The 18919-nt window shown below is 53.0% G+C and overlaps 1 protein-coding gene across 4 annotated transcripts in view; it reads right to left on the bottom strand.

The window, feature by feature from the left end:
• Positions 1 to 4680: 4680 nt before the first annotated feature.
• ARHGAP23 (Rho GTPase activating protein 23) overlaps positions 4681 to 18919 on the bottom strand; it is a 73411-nt gene continuing 59172 nt past the window's right edge. For all 4 annotated transcript variants that reach the window (XM_027094440.1, XM_027094441.1, XM_027094442.1 and 1 more), the window contains 4 exons: positions 14518 to 14559; positions 13863 to 13959; positions 11757 to 11788; positions 4681 to 7253 (listed from right to left, as the gene is read on the bottom strand). In XM_027094440.1, coding sequence (XP_026950241.1) covers positions 6219 to 7253; positions 11757 to 11788; positions 13863 to 13959; positions 14518 to 14559 — 1206 coding nt within the window. In that variant the 3' untranslated portion in view covers positions 4681 to 6218. The remainder of the gene's footprint in view (positions 7254 to 11756; positions 11789 to 13862; positions 13960 to 14517; positions 14560 to 18919) is intronic.

Below are 18919 nucleotides of genomic sequence, written 5' to 3'. Positions count from 1 at the left end.
GAGTCTAGCCTGCCCCGCCATCGAGTGGGCCAGATGTCCTGCTTGGGTTTTTCAGGTTTGCCTGGAATTCTGAAGGCTGTGCCACTGTCCCAGCATGTTCTAAGGGTCCTTGAGGCTGCCCTTCCAGGCATTCTTCAGCTGGGCTGAGACCTGGGCTATTATTGGGATTCCTCTACCCCCGCCTCCCGCAAACCATCCCTTCCATCCCATGAGGTAATGTCAGTGGCCTACGCCACCCTCTTCCAGGCCTCACTGGAGGCCGGGGGTGAGGATGTGCTCGCTGTCTGCAGGCAATGCTCCACTCCCTGGGTCACCCACTTATCAAGCAGCCCTTCAGACTCTTGGCCAGACCTCATCCCTTTTGTCCCTTTTGAAATGTCAGCAGATCTTGCCTCCTCTCTCCCACTCTATTCCCAGAAAGCTGGGCCAGTAGCCAAAGCCCCCTCATCTTCTAGAACCACCTCAGTCACTGACAGGTCAAGATCAAGTAATAAATGGGACCATCGGTGCCTGGCAAGAATTATGCCAGGCACTTCATTCGCCCTTCAAATGCCTCCCGACTGTCTCCTCCTTGCCAGCGCTGCTCGTTGACTCGCTGGGACGACGGCTGAGCGCCGAGGAGGGGACTCAGCCAGAACACAAATACCGGAGCAAAATCGAGGCAGACGGTGAGCTGTGCCCAGGCGTGCAACGGCTGTGGCCTTGAGTAATGGGGACCGCTTCAGAGAGTGCGACCAGGCCCTGAGGTCACATGTGAGGGGAGATCTTCAGAATGGACAGGGTGGCTGTATGGGAGCTGGTGGCTGAGTGTCCCACACAGAAGGCCCTGAGGTGGGAAGTCATCTGTGGGTTCTAGAAAATGAATGAAACCCAAGGAAATTGAGAAGGGGAAAGGGGGCACGACATGACATGGGAGCGTGAGCACAGCCCCATCACAGGGGGTCTTGGATGAATGTGGTGAGGAAGGTGGATTTCTTCTCAGAGCCGTTGAACCAATAGGAGGGTTTTAAGTCAGAAAGTGACGTGATTTGATGCTGTTTCAGAAGTTGCCTGTGGCTGTGGCGTGATGAGGTGGGGCGAGGGCAGGGCGGGAGGGAGAGCAGAGCTGTTATTTAGGGGCAGGTACAGATGACGGCTGCCTGGACTCACTCAGAGCAAACAATCTGAGGGCTGAGGGAAGGAAACTGAATCTCAGAGACTTTGTAGCTACAAAGTGATGGAGCTAAGACTTAAACCCACGACTTCTCTCTCCCAATAGCCACGCTTTCTTAGTGCTTTATAATACTCATCAGTACACTTATTAAGTGTTTGTTTAATCTTCATCACGTGGGCTCTGGGTATTATTGCCTCCAGTCTACTGATGCGGAGAGTGACTGAGCAAAGGATTTGAGTGACCTCAGGTTAGCCTCAGAGCCGGATCCTAATTCATAGGAGAAAAGGGACTGCTTTACAAATAGAAACCTGGGAAACCCACATCTTCTCTCCCTCACTGCACATCTCTGAGTCCTCTGGGTGTGTTCTTCCTCTTTGACCTCTGAGTGGCTTAAGCGATCTCGGAGCTCACAGGGTAGCTGAGCGCCATCCCCAGTGCTGGGGCCCTGGGCACGAGGCCACCATGCCCATTAGCTGACGCAGGCTCCCTTGACACTCCCTGATGCCGAATGATTGACAGCACTCATAATGACACCTGGCAGGGAGCTCCATCCCATACGCCTGGCCACAGTGCCAGAAATTTCACTCAAAATCCACAGACTCTCTGCTTCGGCCCAGGCCTCCATCATGCCCACGTCAGGGAAAAATCCTTATTCCTCTTAGTTCAACCCAAAAAGATTTGGAGTTTTCCAAAGAAATGTTTCCTGTGAAATATGTCTATCCTTATGCCAGTACCACATGTCTCGATTGGTAGTAAGTTTTGAAACTGGGAACTTTCAACTTTGTTTTCTTTTTCAAGATTGTTCTGGCTGTTCTGGGTCCCTTGCATTTCCATAGGAATTTTAGGATCAGCTTGTCAATTTCTGCCAAAAAGACAAAAAGATGGGATTTTAATGGGGATTGTGCTGAATCTACCATCTTAACAACCCAAGGTCTTCTGAAACATGGAATGTCTTTACATTTATTTAGATCTTTTAAAATTTCTTTCAACAATGTTTTAGTTTTCTTTTTTTTTTTTTTTTTTTTTTTTTGCGGTACGCAGGCCTCGCACTGCTGCGGCCTCTCCCGTTGCGGAGCACAGGCTCCGGACGCTCAGGCTCAGCGGCCATGGCTCACGGGCCCAGCCGCTCCGCGGCATGTGGGATCTTCCCGGACCAGGACACGAACCCGGGTCCCCTGCATCGGCAGGCGGACTCTCAACCACTGTGCCACCAGGGAAGCCCTTAATTCCATTTTTAAATTGTTCATTGCTTACAGAAATAAAATGGTAGGAGCAATAAAGTTTTTTTCTTGAGGTACAATTGACATACAACATTATATTAGTTTCAGGCGTACAACATGATGATCGAATATTTGTATGTATTGTCAAATGCTCACCACAATGTCTAGTTAACATCTGTCACCATCCCTAGTTACAGAAAAAATTTTCTTGTGATGCGAACTTTTTTTTTTTTAATTTTTATTTATTTATATTTGGCTGTGTTGGTTCTTTGTTGCTGCGCATGGTCTTTCTCTAGTTGGGATGAGCAGAGGCTACTCTGTTGGGGTGCACAGGCTTCTCATTGCGGTGGCTTCTCTTGTTGTGGAGCACAGGCTCTAGGAGCGTGGGCTTCAGTAGTTGTGGCTTGCAGGCTCAGTAGTTGTGGCGCATGGGCTTAGTTGCTCCACGGCTTGTGGGATCTTTCCAGACCACGGATCGAACCCGTGTGCTCTGCATTGGCAGGCTGATTCTTATCCACTGCGCCACCCGGGAAGTCCCGTGATGCGAACTTTTAATATTTACTCTCAAGGGGATTCCCTGGTGGCGCAAGTGGTTGAGAGTCCGCCTGCCGATGCAGGGGATACGGGTTCATGCCCTGGTCCGGGAAGATCTCACATGCCGCGGAGCGGCTGGGCCCATGAGCCATGGCCGCTGAGCCTGCGTGTCCGGAGCCAAAAAAAAAAAAAATTGATCTTTATACATTATAAGCCTGTCAACACAGTCTTATAATTATCATTTTATGCAATTGCCTTTTAAAGACAAAGAGTTAAAGACAAAGAAAGATTTACAAACAAAAATGTTTATACTGTCTTTTATAATGCCTATGTGTTTCCCTTACTGGTGTTATTTCTTTGTGTGGAGTCAAGTTACCATCTAGCGCAGTGGTCCGCAACATTTTCGGCACCAGGGACCGGTTTCATGGAAGACAATTTTTCCACGGACTGGGGCGGGGTTGGGGGGTGGGGGCGGGGAATGGTTGAGGGTTCAGGCAGTTAACGCGAGCAATGGTTCGGGTGGTCACGTGAGCGATGCTGAGCAGCAGGTGAAACTTCACTTGCTTGCCTGCCGCTCACCTCCTGCTGTGCGGCCTGGTTCCTAACAGGCCACGGACCTGTACCGGGGACTGGGGACCCCAGATCTAATGTATTTCACTTCAGCTTGCAGGACTCCCTTCAGTATTTCTTATACGGCACGTCTGCTAATGACATATTCTGTTTTTCTTTACTGGAGATGTCTTCATTTCTCTTTGTTTTTGAAGAACACAAGGTTTTGATCCATTCTCATCCAAAACCTACTACAGCTTGAAGGTGGCCCAGTTGGCAGTAACCCTGTCTTTATGTCTTTTCTCAGGGCTTAGATTTAGCCTGGCTTCACCACTTAACTAGCTGTGTGACCTTGGACAAGTACGTCACCTCTCCGTGCCTTAGTTTCCTCATATATAAAATGGAGATAACAGCGTTGTGGCCAGAGCCCCAAAGAGTGTTGGAGGATTAGCTTAGGACATAGAAAGCCCTTGGGGCTGGTGTGGGCCCACAATAACACTGGCTCTAGCTCATTTGCCAAACAAAAACAAGCTATGGGGCAGAGGTGGAGGAAGGAAGGGGATTCAGTGAGCCACTAAGCTCTTCCCAGTTCCAGGGCTCTTCCCTAGGTTCTCTGACAACTGTCATCTGTTTTTCCTACTGGTGGCTACTAGGCTCATCACAGGCAGCCTGGAAGCTGGCAGGGGCAACTATAGAGACATGACATGGAAGGAAGCCCATCCCAGGTTGTAAGGCCTACACATGTGAACAAGACAAAGGGCAAAAACCATACTGTCCTCTTGGGATATCGCCTGGATCTGGAGTGCCTATGAGGACGGCTGGCCGGGATGAACCCCATCAGTGGCCTGGGCCTTGCCCGAGCCTCCTCTCTGCTCTGCAGCACCTCTGGACCATTCTGAAGTTCCAGACAGACCTGAGAAGGAAGGTGCCTGTGCACCTTCCTGGTCTCTACAGGAAAAGACAGAACAGGTGCATGAAAATCTCCTGCAGCAATGAGGGTCAGTGCCCTTCCATCTTGCTTCTGTGCCCAAGTCATTGCTCAGGCCAGTCTCCCAGGACACCTATAAGCCACCAGGAAGCAAAGGTTTGTCTCCATTCTGCCACCACCTGGTCCAGCCACACTGCCCTCCTTCCGTGGGCCACAGGTACCTCACTCTTCCCCCATCCTAGCCCCGTTCTTGCCCTCTCCTCCCTCCCAAACAAGTGAGACAGCTGACTCATGCCTCGAGGAAGGCCATTTATTTCCAAGATATAGACTATACTTTTCAGACAGGACTTTTCAGAAGCAGGAAATCTTAGTTGTTGCCTAGAGAGGTGTGTCGAGGACACAGTGAAAGGAGACATGCGGACGTGGAGCAGAGGCTTATCCAACACTGTTACAGCACTTTTTTAAATGAGCAAAACATCTTTAAAAATCCTTATAAATTCTTTATAATATGTTACACATTTAGAGACAATATTTACAATAAAGGATGAGGGAGGGAGGAGCGAGAAATCTACTTTACAGCAAATCTTTGCATAAAACAAGAGGACTGATAGACGTGGCAGTGGGTTCACAACCCCACCTGGGCTTCCCTGGAATGAGTGAGGGCGTGTGTGGGGAGGCCTGTGATCTGAGGTCTATTTACAACTTGTGGGGAGAAGAGGGGGCTGGGTCCCACCCACCCTTCCAAAAGGAGCAGCCCGGCTGAGAGCTCATCAATCAGTGTGTCCGCATGCGCGCGCACGTGCGTGCATGTTGAGTGGGGGGAGAGACAGAGAGAGACACCAGGGATGTTTTCTACGCCCCCTCCTAAAGGGAAGAAGGTTCGGGCCTGTGTGCCTCAGCTATGGAAGGAGCAGGCACAGCTGGAAGAACAAATAGAGGGGCAAGAGGTCTAGCAGGGGTGACCGTGGACCCTCCCCAAACCGTCTGGGGAACAGGCAGATTCCCGTGGTCAAACCACTTGGGGAGTGTGATTTAGAGATTGGAAAAAGGTGGTGGTGGGGGAATAACCCTGGTGAGTCTCAGTCCTGCCTCTTGAGAAGGTTGAGAAGTCCCAACCCCCTTCTCTGGCGCTGACAAGCAGCAGGGGGGCAGGATCCCTGTGTGCACCGAAGGCAGGGAGCCCCGGTGGGAGCTGGGTTTGAAGGGGGCAGGAGTGGCAGAAGTTGCTACTGGGAACACTTTGGGACAGTGAGTACACACACTCGCACACACCACGCCCCTCCCCCCATGGACACCACCACCCTGCACCTCCTCTCCCCAGACATACATACACAACCGCCCTCCCTTAGCTGGCAGCTAGGAGCTAATTGCGGGGAGGTGGGCAGAGGAAAGGAGTGAAGAGCCAGCATCACCCACTGTCTTTTCTTTAGTCTGAGGCTTGGGGGGTCCCTATCCACACCCCATGGCCGACAAGGGCCGCTAAGTGCGACACAAAGGCCCAGAAGGGCACACTCTGTCACTTATCCAAGGGACAGAGAACCGCCCCAGGAGCCCTGCCCAGGGCCTCAGCAGCCTAGCCCCTCTCCGTCTCCTCAGCCCCGGAGGCCCCCTCCCTCCCACTCCCACTCTGCGTCCAGTCCCGTCTTCTCTGCCCACCCCCTAGCAATTCCAGCGCACAAACCAGAGACACGGCCTCAGCGCCTCCCACTTGCACCCGGATGCTCCCAGGGGCAACAAGGCGGGGCGGAGGTGCAAGCAGAGGCGATTCCTGGGAAACCAAGGGGCTCCGGGTGGGTCAAAGGGGCGCTCGGCGCGGGGGTGGAGGGAGGGGCGGTCACAGACACTGATGGAGGCGGGAGGCGGCCGAGCGGCGCGGGGGCTGGCTCTGCAGGGCCCCCGGCTCCCCGGGCGCGGGCGGCAACGAGGCGGCGGTCGACGGGGCCCGCGCCTTGGTGGACTCCAGGCTGCTGAGGCCCGAGTCCTTGTTGTCACTGTGCGCCCGCGGGCCCACGGGCTCCGGGGGGCCCCCTCCGCCCAGCTCCTTCCACTCGTTGAAGTTGAGGTCGGTCAGCGGGCTCTGCACCACCACCGTGTGGCGGCGCCAGCTGCTCCGGCGCCGCCGCGTCTCGGGAGACAGCGGCCGCCTCAGCCGCACCGGCAGCATATCGTCCGCGGTGCCGCGGAGGCGCAGCCGCAGAGCTTCGAGGCGCGAGGGCCGCGAGCCCAGCGCCGCCGCCGCCAGGGCCGCCGGGGGACGCAGCGACTCCTGGCTGCTGGACGAGGCGGAGCCCGGCAGCCCGACAGCCGCGCCCGCGCCCTCGCCGTCCGCTCGGCTCCGGGCCAGGCGGCGCCGCGCCAGGGTGTCGCCGGGCATCAGGTGGTGCGAGCTGAACGAGGGCTGGCGCTCCGGGAGCCCCCCGGGCCCCGCGCCGCCCTCCGTGTCCGTCTCCACGTGGCTAAGCTCGCTGCGCTCGTCGTCCGCCTCGTCCCCCGCGCCCGCTCGCCGGCCCCCGGCGCCCGAGCACACGCTGCGGTCCATGGTGGACAGGGTGGAGTAGCCCGAGACGATGGAGCGCGTGTCCGCGGCCGGCCGCTCCTCCAGCGCCGCCGGGGGACTGAGGCGCCCGGGGGCCTCGGGGGCGGCGGCGCCCGGCCGCTGCCCCTCCGGCCGGTCCTGGGCCCCCGGCGCCGGCGCCCCCGCCCCCGCCCCCGCCTCGGGCTTGTGCGCCTCCTGCTCCGAGTCGTCGTCTGTGCTGCTGCCCAGCCCCCGCGCCTCCCGCCGCTTCTTCCTCTTGCGGTTGACCGCCGAGATGAAGGAGATCGCCAGCATCTCCCGGGAGTACGGCTCCTTCTTGGGGGCCCACGAGCCCTGTGCGGGAGACAGGTCAGTGTGCTTGGGGCGCCCGGAGAGCCTCAGCGCCCTCCAACGTCCCACCCCTACACCCCAACACCACAGCACCCAATCTCAACAGGTCCAAGCCCAGCACTCTCACGTCCGCTGTTCCTCCTGGACGGCTGTCCCAACTGGAGCGTCACTATGCACTCTAGAGACTACCCCTCTTCGCCCCCCTCAATCCTGAAGCCTCCTCGGCACCTCCTCCGGTCTTAATCCAGGCTCTCAGCTCTCTCCTGCGAGCTGGGGGCTGGTTTCTCACCTCGCCCCAACTTTCAATCCATTCTCTACATCCAGTGCTGCATAAATCCTTTTAGACACAGCTCTCCTAATAATAGACTCGCAACAGCGAATGACACTCGACAGTTTGAACCCATTTCACATATACTATTCTGGGTTATAATACCAGAGCCTGCAGGGACCTTTCTCGGACCACAGCTCCTCCCTCCCTCCCTCGCCTGCCACTCACTCACCTGGGAAACCTGACTTTCCACCTACTCAGTAGGTACAGGCCTCTCCAGGGCAACCCGCCCAAGCTCATTTCCTTTCCCACCGCACCCCATGCCATTTCCACCGTCCCATCAGCGCCCCACCCTGACAATCCCCAACCCCAGATCAATCCAACCACCAGCTCTGTTGCCAAAAGTGGCTTAAAAATCCCGCACAATCCGCTGGTTTGGATTGAAGCCGCTCCCAAACTGTGATTCACAGCCCCACGGTGGGCAACTTTCAGCCACTGCTCATTGCTGAGCCCCGTGGGTGTTTATTGGTCCTGGCCTTCCATGATCCCCCAGCAGAGCCCAAGCTGCCCATCACTGCCTCCTCCGACCTGGTTTTTAATCCTCCCTTTCTGGCCTCTCCTCTCTTGGGAGGCTCTTCTTCCTCCTCTTACTCTTAAGAAGCCGTGTTCCCAGGGCTCTGTTCTCAGCCTCTGTCCTCTCTCCCTGGGGACATCCTGCTCCCGAGGTCTCCCTTGGCCAACACCAAACTCTGTCTCTTGAGCTCCAGAACTCTTCTTCCAACTGAATCTGTCGCTACCAAGGTGTCTGCCAGCACCTGAAACTCACCTATCTGGAACCACATTATGGTCCCTACCCCAAACTACCTCCATTCATGTCCCCAGCTCAGGGTGATTTCTCTGCCTCCTCCCTCTTCCCTCCTCATCATCCTCTGTTCAGACCCTCACTCTGCATTTTCTGGGCCCTTCTGCCCTCTCCTAATAGAACTCCCTGCCTCCACCCTAGCCTCACTCCAGCCCTTCCTCCTCAGGAGCCCTTAGTCCTTCTAAGGCAAGGCAGGAATCTAATCGCCTCCAGACTCTGCAGGACCCCACCCCCACCAGGATAAAGCACAGACACAGGGCCCTTCACAACCTGCCTAGTGCCCCCCCTGCCCCAACACAGCCTTCACTCTGGCGATGCTGCCCTCCGACCCCTCCCTCGATAGGACTAGCACTGGCAGCCCTTAGTCCCACCCCACCCCCCCACCCTATTTATGGGATGAGCTCTTACTCCCTCTACGAGGCCCAGCTCAAACACGGCATTCTCTATACAGCAACCTCCCACCCAGCTCTCCCTTTGGCTGATCTGGGAAATCTCTTCTTCTCTTCTCATAGGCCTTTGAAACTACACATACACCAGCTCTTCTCATGTCAGAATAGCTTTGTTTCCATATCATCTATTATCAAACGCTGAGTTCTCTGAGGGCAAGGTCAGTGGCTTATTTGTGTTTGCATCCATGACTCCTAGTACAGTGCCTGTCACATAACAGGCACTTGAGAAATGTTAAGTGAATGGGGTGAATGGGGTCCCCTGAACATAAAAAGCCCTGTAGAAATGGATGCTGGGACTGGCCCCCAGCTGGGCTGAAATGACCTGCCCTTGCATCCCTTCTCACGGGTCACCTCCTGATTCAGCTGCAGCGTAACAGGCACACCTCGGAGATACTGCAGGCTCAGTTCCAGACTACAGGAATACGGCAAATACTGCAGTAAAGCGAGTCACATGAATTTTTTTGTTTCCCGGAGCATATAAAAGTTATGTGTACACTGTAGTCTGTTCAGCGTGTGCTAGCATTATGGCTAAAAAAAAGTATAGCCTTTAATTTAAAAATACCTTATTGCTGGGCTTCCCTGGTGGTACAGTGGTTGGGAGTCCGCCTGCCAAGGCAGGGGACACGGGTTCAAGCCCTGGTCCAGGAGGATTCCCCCATGCCACGGAGCGACTATGCCTGTGTGCCACAACTACTGAGCCTGCGAGCCACAACTACTGAAGCCCACGTGCCTAGAGCCCGTGCTCCACAACAAGAGAAGCCACCGCAATGAGAAGCCCGCGCACAGCAATGAAGAGTAGCCCCTGCTCGCTGCAACTAGAGAAAAGCCAGCACGCGGCATCGAAGATCCAACGCAGCCAAAAATAAAATAAAATAAATTTATAAAAAAAAAACTTTATTGCTACAGAATACCATTATCTGAGCCTTCAGGGAGTCGTAATTTTTTGCAATAGCAACATCAAAGTTCACTGATCACAGATCACCGTAACGAATATAATTATCATGAAAAGGTTGAAATATCGCAAGAATTATCAAAAACGTGACACAGACATGAAGTGAGCAAATACTGTTGGAAAAATGGTTCCAAGAGACTTGCTCAACATAGGGTGGCCACAAACCTTCAATTTGTTTAAAAAAAAATGCGGTATCTGTGAAGCACGATAAAGGAAAGCGCAAGAAAATGCGGTGTGTTTGTAGTGGATGGAGACATAGAGCTGCCTCCCGTGGCCACGGCACTCTCTCACATCAGTTTTGAGAAAGCCGGAGCCTGTCAGCGATTCAGGATTCACAGGCATGCAGCTCCTGGGCTGTGTCTGCCCACACGGCACGACTCCAGAAGGCACCACCTGCAGCACTGCTATGACCAGCGTGAGGCACATGGTGGCCAGCACCGCTTTCTGCCTCTGCTCTCTGAGAGACCTGAGAGGCCGCTGGGATCATCTGATCAAATTACCCTCCCATCCTGGCTAGTTACAGAAGCAATGAGGTCAGAATGGTCACTTTCAGGGAATGCAGAGGTCAGCAGGTTCACATAAAGGTTGAGGGGTCAGTCCAGGAGAGGCTACAGGAAACCAGGGGTCTAGCACGAGCAAGGGGTGGAGGTGATCAGGAGCTAGATTCAGGTCACTATAATGAACTTGCTCCCCGCCACAGCAGTCTTGTGATGGAGTGAGCTCCCCATCACCAGAGGTGTGCAGGCAGAGGCTCTATGGAGAGGTTACAGGGGTCCTCTGCACCAGACTAGAGCAGCCTTCTTTCTGTCCAGTGCTTTCATCTGACACATAATGAGCACCTGCTTGGTGTCAGGCACACTGATCTCACTGGGATTCAGCCAGTGCTTAGAGATCCAGAGAGAAATGAGCCCAGTTTGACCAGCCAACATTTAGTTGACTCCACTACTACGGACAGAACTGTTCCCCCATCAAATTCATATGACGAAGCCCTAACCCCCAATGTGATACTATTTGGGGTCTTTGGGAGGTAATTAGGTTTAGATGAGGTCATGAGGGTGGGGCCCTTATGGTGGAATTAGTGCCCTTACAAGAAGAGACACCAGAGAGCTTGCTGTTTCTCTCACATGCATGCTCGATTTCTGCTTGCCATATGAAGACACAGTGAAAAGGCAGCCGTCTACAAGACAGGAAGAGTGCTTCCACCAGAAACTGACCATGCTAACATCTTGATCTTGGACTTCTAGCCTCCAGAACTGTGAGAAAATAAATTTCTGTTGTTTTAAGCCACCCAGTCTATAGTATTTTGTTATGGCAGCCTGAGCTGATTAAGACACACTCCTGGCCTTTGGGCTGCCTGGGGCAGGCATCCTGGCCTTACTGGTTCTGTCTCACAGGGCAGGCTCTGGAGCAGGCAACTCACTGCCTGTGAGACCTGGTTCAAAGAACCGGCTTGGGTTTCATTGTTTTCAATTTCATTGATTTCTGTTCTTATCTTTATTATTTCCTTCCTTCTGTTGGCTTTGGGCTCTGCAAAGACCTTAAAAAATAATTATTATATCAGACATATTTGTTGTTAACCCCACATTTGAGGATAACTCTTATCCCCATAAATAGTATGAGCAAGCTGAGGATCAGAAAGAGGTTAAGTAACTTGCCCAATGTCCCAAAGCTACTAAGTAGTGGAGCCAGGGCTCAGGCCCAGGACTGTCTGTGCTTCTAACTGCTGAGCAACACTGCCTCCAGGCCACCTAACTCCCAAGCCGGATCCTCTACTACAGCAGTTACCTCCCCAAGCACTGCCAAGGTGAGCGACTTCTCAGCTTACCTTGGACACTCGGTATTTCCCACCTTCCTTCCCAGTGACTATCAATCTTCTTCAAGGCTCCAATCACAATTCTCCCAACACCCTTGACCAAAAAGCAAAGTGGGCTGGCTTGCACAGGGATATAACTTTCAGAATTGCCGTGGCACTTACCTTGGACTTGGCTGAACTACAGGTGGTAGAATCTGTTGTTGAGAAAGGAAAGAAAAATGAAAGTTGGATTGAGCAACAGAAGACTGAGTCTTGTAAACACAATTCCCTCTCCTCAAAGGCTTCAGAAACCAGGGAGTTTGGAAACCTGAGCTCTCCCCAGATCCTGGGAGTGTGATGGGCCTCTGATGTCACTTCCTATGGGATAAGGATGGAGCAGAGAAGGATGTCAGTAACCACTTCCTTTTGAGGCAGAAGTGACATCAGGCTGCCAGCCACTGGACCCTCATTTGCTCAGGGTTAAGAGCAAGGGGGACTTTTCTTTGGCCTAGTTCCTCTCCCCTCCCCTCCTATCCCTGTTACTCTGAAGCACTGGAGAGAAAATGCCAAATATCAGATGCAGTTCACGGAAACCACAACAATGAAACACATCAAATCACAGATGCTCTGGAGAAATGGAGACCACACGGTGCACAGAGAGGTGGATGCCCTAGATCCACCCTCCCCCCAGCCCCACTCCCAGGCATGAGGGGGCAGAGGGACCGTGTGAATGGTGCAGGACAGGGCAGACAGGAAGTGGGCGGGGCAGGAAGTAGAGAGGGCTGGTGATTGCAGCCTGGAGAGGTTCCACCTCCAGACCTGAGGTCAGTCTGCCCTCGTGGGGCACGGCTGCTGTTAATAATCAGTTACGAAGGGATGCGGGTCCCACTCCCCTAATATCACTGGGGTGGAGAAGGAACCAGAAACAAGTCCTGGCAGTGCTGTCTCCAGGACTGGGGAGGGAGCAGGCCGATCCCAGGATCTCCCGGGGTCCCAGGGGGCAGTGGGCAGGTGCGGTTAATCCACACTCTCCAGCAAGCAAGTTAGATGCCTCCTCCCCAGCCCTCCCCTGCACACAGTGAGAAGAGCAGACGGGCCAACCACACGGCGACACACACGGGGCAGGAGAGTGGCAGCAGGTGATTAGAAGAGACCGGGGGGGGGGTCCTCTCTGCCATCCCCACCCCCCATGTCCTCTGACCCCCTCCCCAGCCTGCCTCTTGCAACTAGGGGTGCTGTGGTATGCCTCTGTCAGAGACAGAAGCAGTCAAAATACTAAGGGCGGGTCACCCACAGGTGGTAGGAGTTAGTGGCTCGAGCCAAGAAGGGACTGGCCGTTCCTTTGGCCCTGGACTCCTCCACTATGATAAGGCCAGAGGCCTGGAAGCAGGACTTAGGGGCTGAGTAGCCAGGGGCTCTGATTTTGGAAGCAGGAAGAGCCAGCCCTTGGGGGCGGCTGAGGCAGGAGCTATAGATATACAGAGGCTTCCAGGGTAGCATCCCTGGTGTCCGGAGACGCTGGGTCCCACTACCAGCAAGCGTCCCCCACCCAGATAACCAGAAGTGGCCGAACTCGGCAGAGAGAAAGCCACGGAGCGTGGGGGACTGCAGGAGGGCAGCCATGCAGTGCCCAGACTTCCTGGCAAGAGGGACCAGACGTGGCTCCAACAAGTGCCTCCTTCCTCCTGAGAAGGGGCTTCTGGATGGGACGCGGGTGGGGGTAAGTTGTTAACAACTGTGGGTAACTGGCATGTCAGGGTGAGGCCCTCCTGGCCCCGGCCCGTCCTGCCTGCCCCTCGTGCCTGCCCAGCCTTCTTATAATCACCCGCCACTGTTAGTGACCGAGGCCGCGATGCCACACTGTACCCGTTAAATCTCCAACAGGTCCGCTGGAGGAGGGAAGGGGAGGAGGAGAGAAGGGGCAGGATCCAGGGGATAGGGGGAGAGCGCAGGGAGAAGAGGGAGGAGGGGTGGAGGGGTGCAAGGAGAAAAGGAAGAAAAATTAAAAAGAGGAACGTGCCCAGGACACAGCCCATGAGAAATAAAAAGCTCAGGAAAGCAATCAGTGAAAACAAAGCCCCGACCCAGCCCGGCGTGGGCACGGCTGAGTCGCGGAGGAGGCAGCACACGGGCAGGCTGGGCCTCCCCAGAGAGGCAGAAGGCCCCACCACAGCCCAGTCCAGCGGCGCGGGCAGGAGCAGGGAAGCTGGGCCCCTGGCCAGCCATCTGGGACCCTCGGGAATGCAGATCCCACCCCCTCTCCACCCCTTCCCAGGCCCCTGCTCTCACCTGAGCCTGGCTCACCAGGGGGCACTGTCCTGCCAATGTTAGGCAGGAGGTACTCGATGTTTGGCACTGACTGAGGCTCCCTGTCGTCCACAGGGGTCTGCAAACAGAAGGAGGGTCAGCCAGCACAGCCTCAGTTGTCTGACTGCAGACCCGACGGAACGGGGAACCCTGAGGACAGGGCGCAGGTCTCCTCCATCAGACCGGGGCTCACCCGTGCAGGGACCGTCTCCTTCATCAGCCAGGCGCTCGAGTGCAGGTCCTACGTGTCCCCCATTAGACTGTTTCGTGCCTCCCCCCCACACCTTGGCTGGACCCTAAAGGCCGGAGCTGTGACTCCCTCATCAGACTGGACCTTCCTAAGCCCTCTATCCTCCTCGTAAGATTGGAGGACAGGGTCTGCCTTTGCTACTGGACTAAGTTTCCTTAGGGCAAGGCCTCTATCTCCCCCTCAGACTGGGGCTCATGAAGGTGAGGACTGTTGTCTCCCATCAGATTGGAGGCTCCGGAGGAGAGGGCTTATGTTCCTTCCATCAGACTGGGATGTCCCAAGGGCAGGGACCTTCCCCTGCTTCAGTCTTGCTGCCCACCCCTCCCACCTGGGACGAGGGCCCACCATCGACCAGACCCCACCCCACGGGCCCTCTGCACCACTCACTCTCTCTCCCTTGTCCTCGTTGTCGCTGAAGAACCAGTCTGACTGCAGAGGAGACAAAAGGAAGTGATGGAATCAGCGTGGGAAGGAGCTGAGGGAAGACAGGGAGACACGGGCTCCCAACCTGCTCAGTTCAGAGGACCCACTCAGACACACCTGATGGAAAAGTCTGGACCCCAGTGTGGAAAGGAAATGCAGCCTGGAGTGGGAGAAGGCCTGAGCACAGATGGATGGCTGGCTCAGGGAGAGCTCTTTGCCTGTTTTTCACTAAACACAGTCCCCTGCACGTCACCTGAAGCGAGGGGGCAGCAGCGCCATCTAGTGCCAGCCAGGTCCACTGCGGGGACAAGGCCAGCCGCGGTGGCTGTAGCTGCATGTACCCGACACCAGCCTAGGCTCCACACTGACAACAGGGGTGGAACCCCCCCACCCCCCCGGAAAAGGCAAGTGCCTAGAGGGAGGTGTTAGGAGGTTCCCTGAGGGGCAGGCAGGCAAGGTTTTCTCCTAAATGCCAAACAGAATAGAAAATAAAGTAATAATCCCACTCAAATATATTTTGTGAAATTTGAGAATCTTGAAGATAAAACTCTAAAAGTTGGGCTTCCCTGGTGGCGCAGTGGTTGAGAGTCCGCCTGCCGATGCAGGGGACACGGGTTCGTGCCCCGGTCCAGGAAGATCCCACATGCCGCAGAGCGGCTGGGCCTGTGAGCCGTGGCCGCTGGGCCTGTGCGTCTGGAGCCTGTGCTCCACAACGGGAGAGGCCACAGCAGTGAGAGGCCCGCGTACCGCAAAAAAAACCCAAAAAACTCTAACTCTAAAAGTTTTCTGAGGAACAAAAACAGATTGCTCACACGTGAACAAGTATCAGCTTTAACTAGAACTTTCAGCAGCAACAGACACAAGAAGACAAGGAAGTAATATTTTTGATGTGTTTCTGAACTACAAGTGCAGGGATTTTGAATCTAGAACTTTATACCTTGCTAAGCTCTCATTTAAATTTGAGTGTGAAATAAAGCTATTCTAAGACGTCAGGAAGTTTGCTACTCAAAGACTATCTTAACCGAGTACATGAGCAAGTAAAGAAATGAATCCAGGACGGAACAAGAAGTTCTAAGAAGTAAGGGTGGATAATAGCGTAGAAAAGTCAACTGTTATCAAACTAAGCAATGATGCACACACACACGTACAAACACAGACAAAGTATACCCATGACAATCTGGAATTCAAATTCTGAGGGAGAAACCAGTGACAGGTGAAAGTACACTAAGGTACTTGGCTTTTAGATGTGGTAGAAGGAAGATGTGGATACTGATAAGCTCTAGAAATTGATAGTAAAAATTAAACGTAACTACAGGCTTTTGCTTGTATCATTCAACGTAAGTATGGGTTTTATAAATTATGTAAGTTTTATATCAAGAAAATAAAATGAACCCATCCAAAGCAAGGTAGAAAAGACCAAAAAAAGGAAATAAAATGAAAATGTAGTAAACAGAAAATGACATTTAAGATGGCAGAAATAAGCCCTGACAGGGACTTCCCTGGGGGCGCAGTGGTTAAGAATCTGCCTGCCTATGCAGGGGACACGGGTTCGAGCCCTGGTCTGGAAAGAACCCACATGCCTCAGAGCAACTAAGCCCGTGCACCACAACTACTGAGCCTGCACTCTAGAGCCCGTGAGCCACAACTACTGAGCCCATGCGCCACAACTACTGAAGCCCGTGTGCCTAGAGCCCATGCTCCGTAACAAGAGAAGCCGCCGCAATGAGAAGTCCATGCACCACAACGAAGAGTAGCCCCCGCTCGACGCAACTAGAGAAAACCTGTGTGCGGCAACAAATGCAATGCAGCCAAAAATTAAATAAATAAATAAGTCCTGACAGTACAGAAATTACAAAAAAGTAAATGAGCTAAGCTCACTAACTGAAAGTTAAAACACACAGAATGTTATATATATTTAAGGATACCCTTATACTTAAAATTAGCATCTAGAAGGTGGATTGAAAATACACACATTAACCTATCAGAGTGGTAATTATTGGGGGGTGTGCAGAGTGGGCTTTGGAATGAGGCAGGGAAACAAGGAGACTTGCAAGGTTGATTATGACCTTGGGCCATGAACCTCAATTATTATTCATCATGATCAGGCATATGATTAACTCAAATAAGACAGAAGAGAAACAAGAGACAGAAGAGAAAAGAGAGATAGAGGATGAGGGAGACATGCAGGATCTGGAGTCAGCTTCGGGCTTAAGTCCACATCGGGTAAATTACCTCTCTATTTACTTATCTTTAAAATGGGCATAATGTATGAGTATCTACTTCTAAAACTGAGGTGAGGATTAAAATAAAATACTGTATGGCTGTTATCTAAAAGACAGGAAATAAATAACAAGTGTTGGCAAGGATGTGGAGAAAAGGGAACCCTCCTACACTGTTGGTGGGAATGTAAATTGGTGCAGCCACTATGGAAAACAGTATGGTGGGTCCTCAAGAAATTAAAAATAGAACTACCATATGACCCAGCGAATCCACTTCTGGGTATTTATCCGAAGGAAACAAAAACACTAACTTGAAAACATACATGTGTCCCCATGTTCGTTGCAGCATTATTCACCACAGCCAAGACAGGGATGCAACCTAAGTGTCCATCAATGGATGAATGGATAAAGAAAATGTGCATATACTGTATGTGTGTGTATACACACACGCACACACACACACACATATGCAGTAGAATATTATTCAACAATTTAAAAAAGGAAATCGGGCTTCCTTGGTGGACGCAGTGGTTGAGAGTCCGCCTGCCGATGCAGGGGACACGGGTTCGTGCCCCGGTCTGGGAAGATCCCACATGCCGCAGAGCGGCTGGGCCCGTGAGCCATGGTCGCTGAGCCTGTGCATCCGGAGCCTGTGCTCCGCAACGGGAGAGGCCACAACACTGAGAGGCCCCCATACCGCAAAAAAAAAAAAGGAAATCTTGCCATTTGCAACAACACGGATGAAACTTGAGGGCATTATGCTAAAGTGAAACGACAGAGAGAGACAAACACTGTACGATCTCACTTATATGTGGCATAAGAAAGCCCCAAATTATCCAAGTTCATAGATGCAGACAACAGACTGGTGGTTGCCAGAGGTGAGGGGGTGGAGGGTGGTTGAGATGAGTGAAGGCAGTCAAAAGGTACAAACTCCCAGTTATAAAATGAGCAAGTCCTGGGGATGTAATGCATCACGGTGACTACAGCTAATAACACTACTGTATATTCGAAAGTTTCAAAGAGAGTAGATCTTGAAAGTTCTCATCACAAGAAAAAAGAACTTGTCCCTGTGTGTGGTGATGGATGTTAACTAGACTTATTGTGCTGATCATTTCACAAGCTATACAAATGTGGAATCATTATGTTACACACCTGAAACTAATATAATGTATGTCAATTACATCTCAATTTAAAAAACAAAAAAGAAATACCATATGTAAAACATTTAGTACAACACATTAATGTATAATAAATGTTAGCTCTTTTTTTTTTTTGCGGTACGCGGGCCTCTCGCTGCTGTGGCCTCTCCCGTTGCGGAGCACAGGCTCCGGACGCGCAGGCTCAGCGGCCATGGCTCACGGGCCCAGCCGCTCCACGGCATGTGGGATCTTCCTGGACCGGGGCACAAACCCGGGTCCCCTGCATCGGCAGGCGGACTCTCAACCACTGCGCCACCAGGGAAGCCCAATGTTAGCTGTTATTAATAAAAGGTGCAGTCCCCGGAGACAGGCTGACCAGAGGGAGCCCTAAGAAGCCAGCCTCTAACTCGGGTTTGAGGGAACCTAAAAGTGCTCTGGGAACCTGGAAGTCTACAGGAAGCTTCTGGGTGGCCCATGGTTCTCTGGAAGAATTCATGCTAGCTCATGCCACCCTGCTTTTGCCCATGCTGTTCCCTCTGCCTGGAACATTCATTCTCCCTTCTCTGCCTGGCTAAATTCTTTGTGTCTTTCAAAAACTCCCTGACTATAGTCCCAGCTCTACGCCCAGGGCTGGGTTGGGTCTTTCCACGGAGCTTCCCTGGACATAGCCCAGAGCATGAAGAAGTGATGTCTTCAGAGCAGGGCCTGAGTTCCATTCATCTCTGTGTTCCCAGCACCTGCGTGTGTATCTGGCATGGAATGACGATGTTGGTGGTGGTGGTGGTGATGATGATAGTTAACTTTTTTTTTTGGCGGGGGGGGGGGCGGGGGGCACGCCGTGCAGCTTGTGGGATCTTAGTTCCCCAACCAGGGATCGAACCTGGGCCCCTGGCAGTGAGAGTGTGGAGTCCTAACCACTGGACCGCCAAGTAATTCCAAGAGCTAACTCTTATATCACACTACCTAACCAGGCACCATTTTAAGTGCCTTACAGATAACGACTCACGC

The sequence above is a fragment of the Aethalodelphis obliquidens genome, unplaced genomic scaffold (genome assembly GCF_003676395.1).
Source record: "Aethalodelphis obliquidens isolate GAN/ISIS:26980383/991018 unplaced genomic scaffold, ASM367639v1 scaffold89, whole genome shotgun sequence".
In the NCBI taxonomy this organism is placed as follows: domain Eukaryota; kingdom Metazoa; phylum Chordata; class Mammalia; order Artiodactyla; family Delphinidae; genus Aethalodelphis; species Aethalodelphis obliquidens.
The sequence above is the reverse complement of the archived record's forward strand: the minus strand, read 5'-3'. Positions and strand labels throughout refer to the sequence as shown.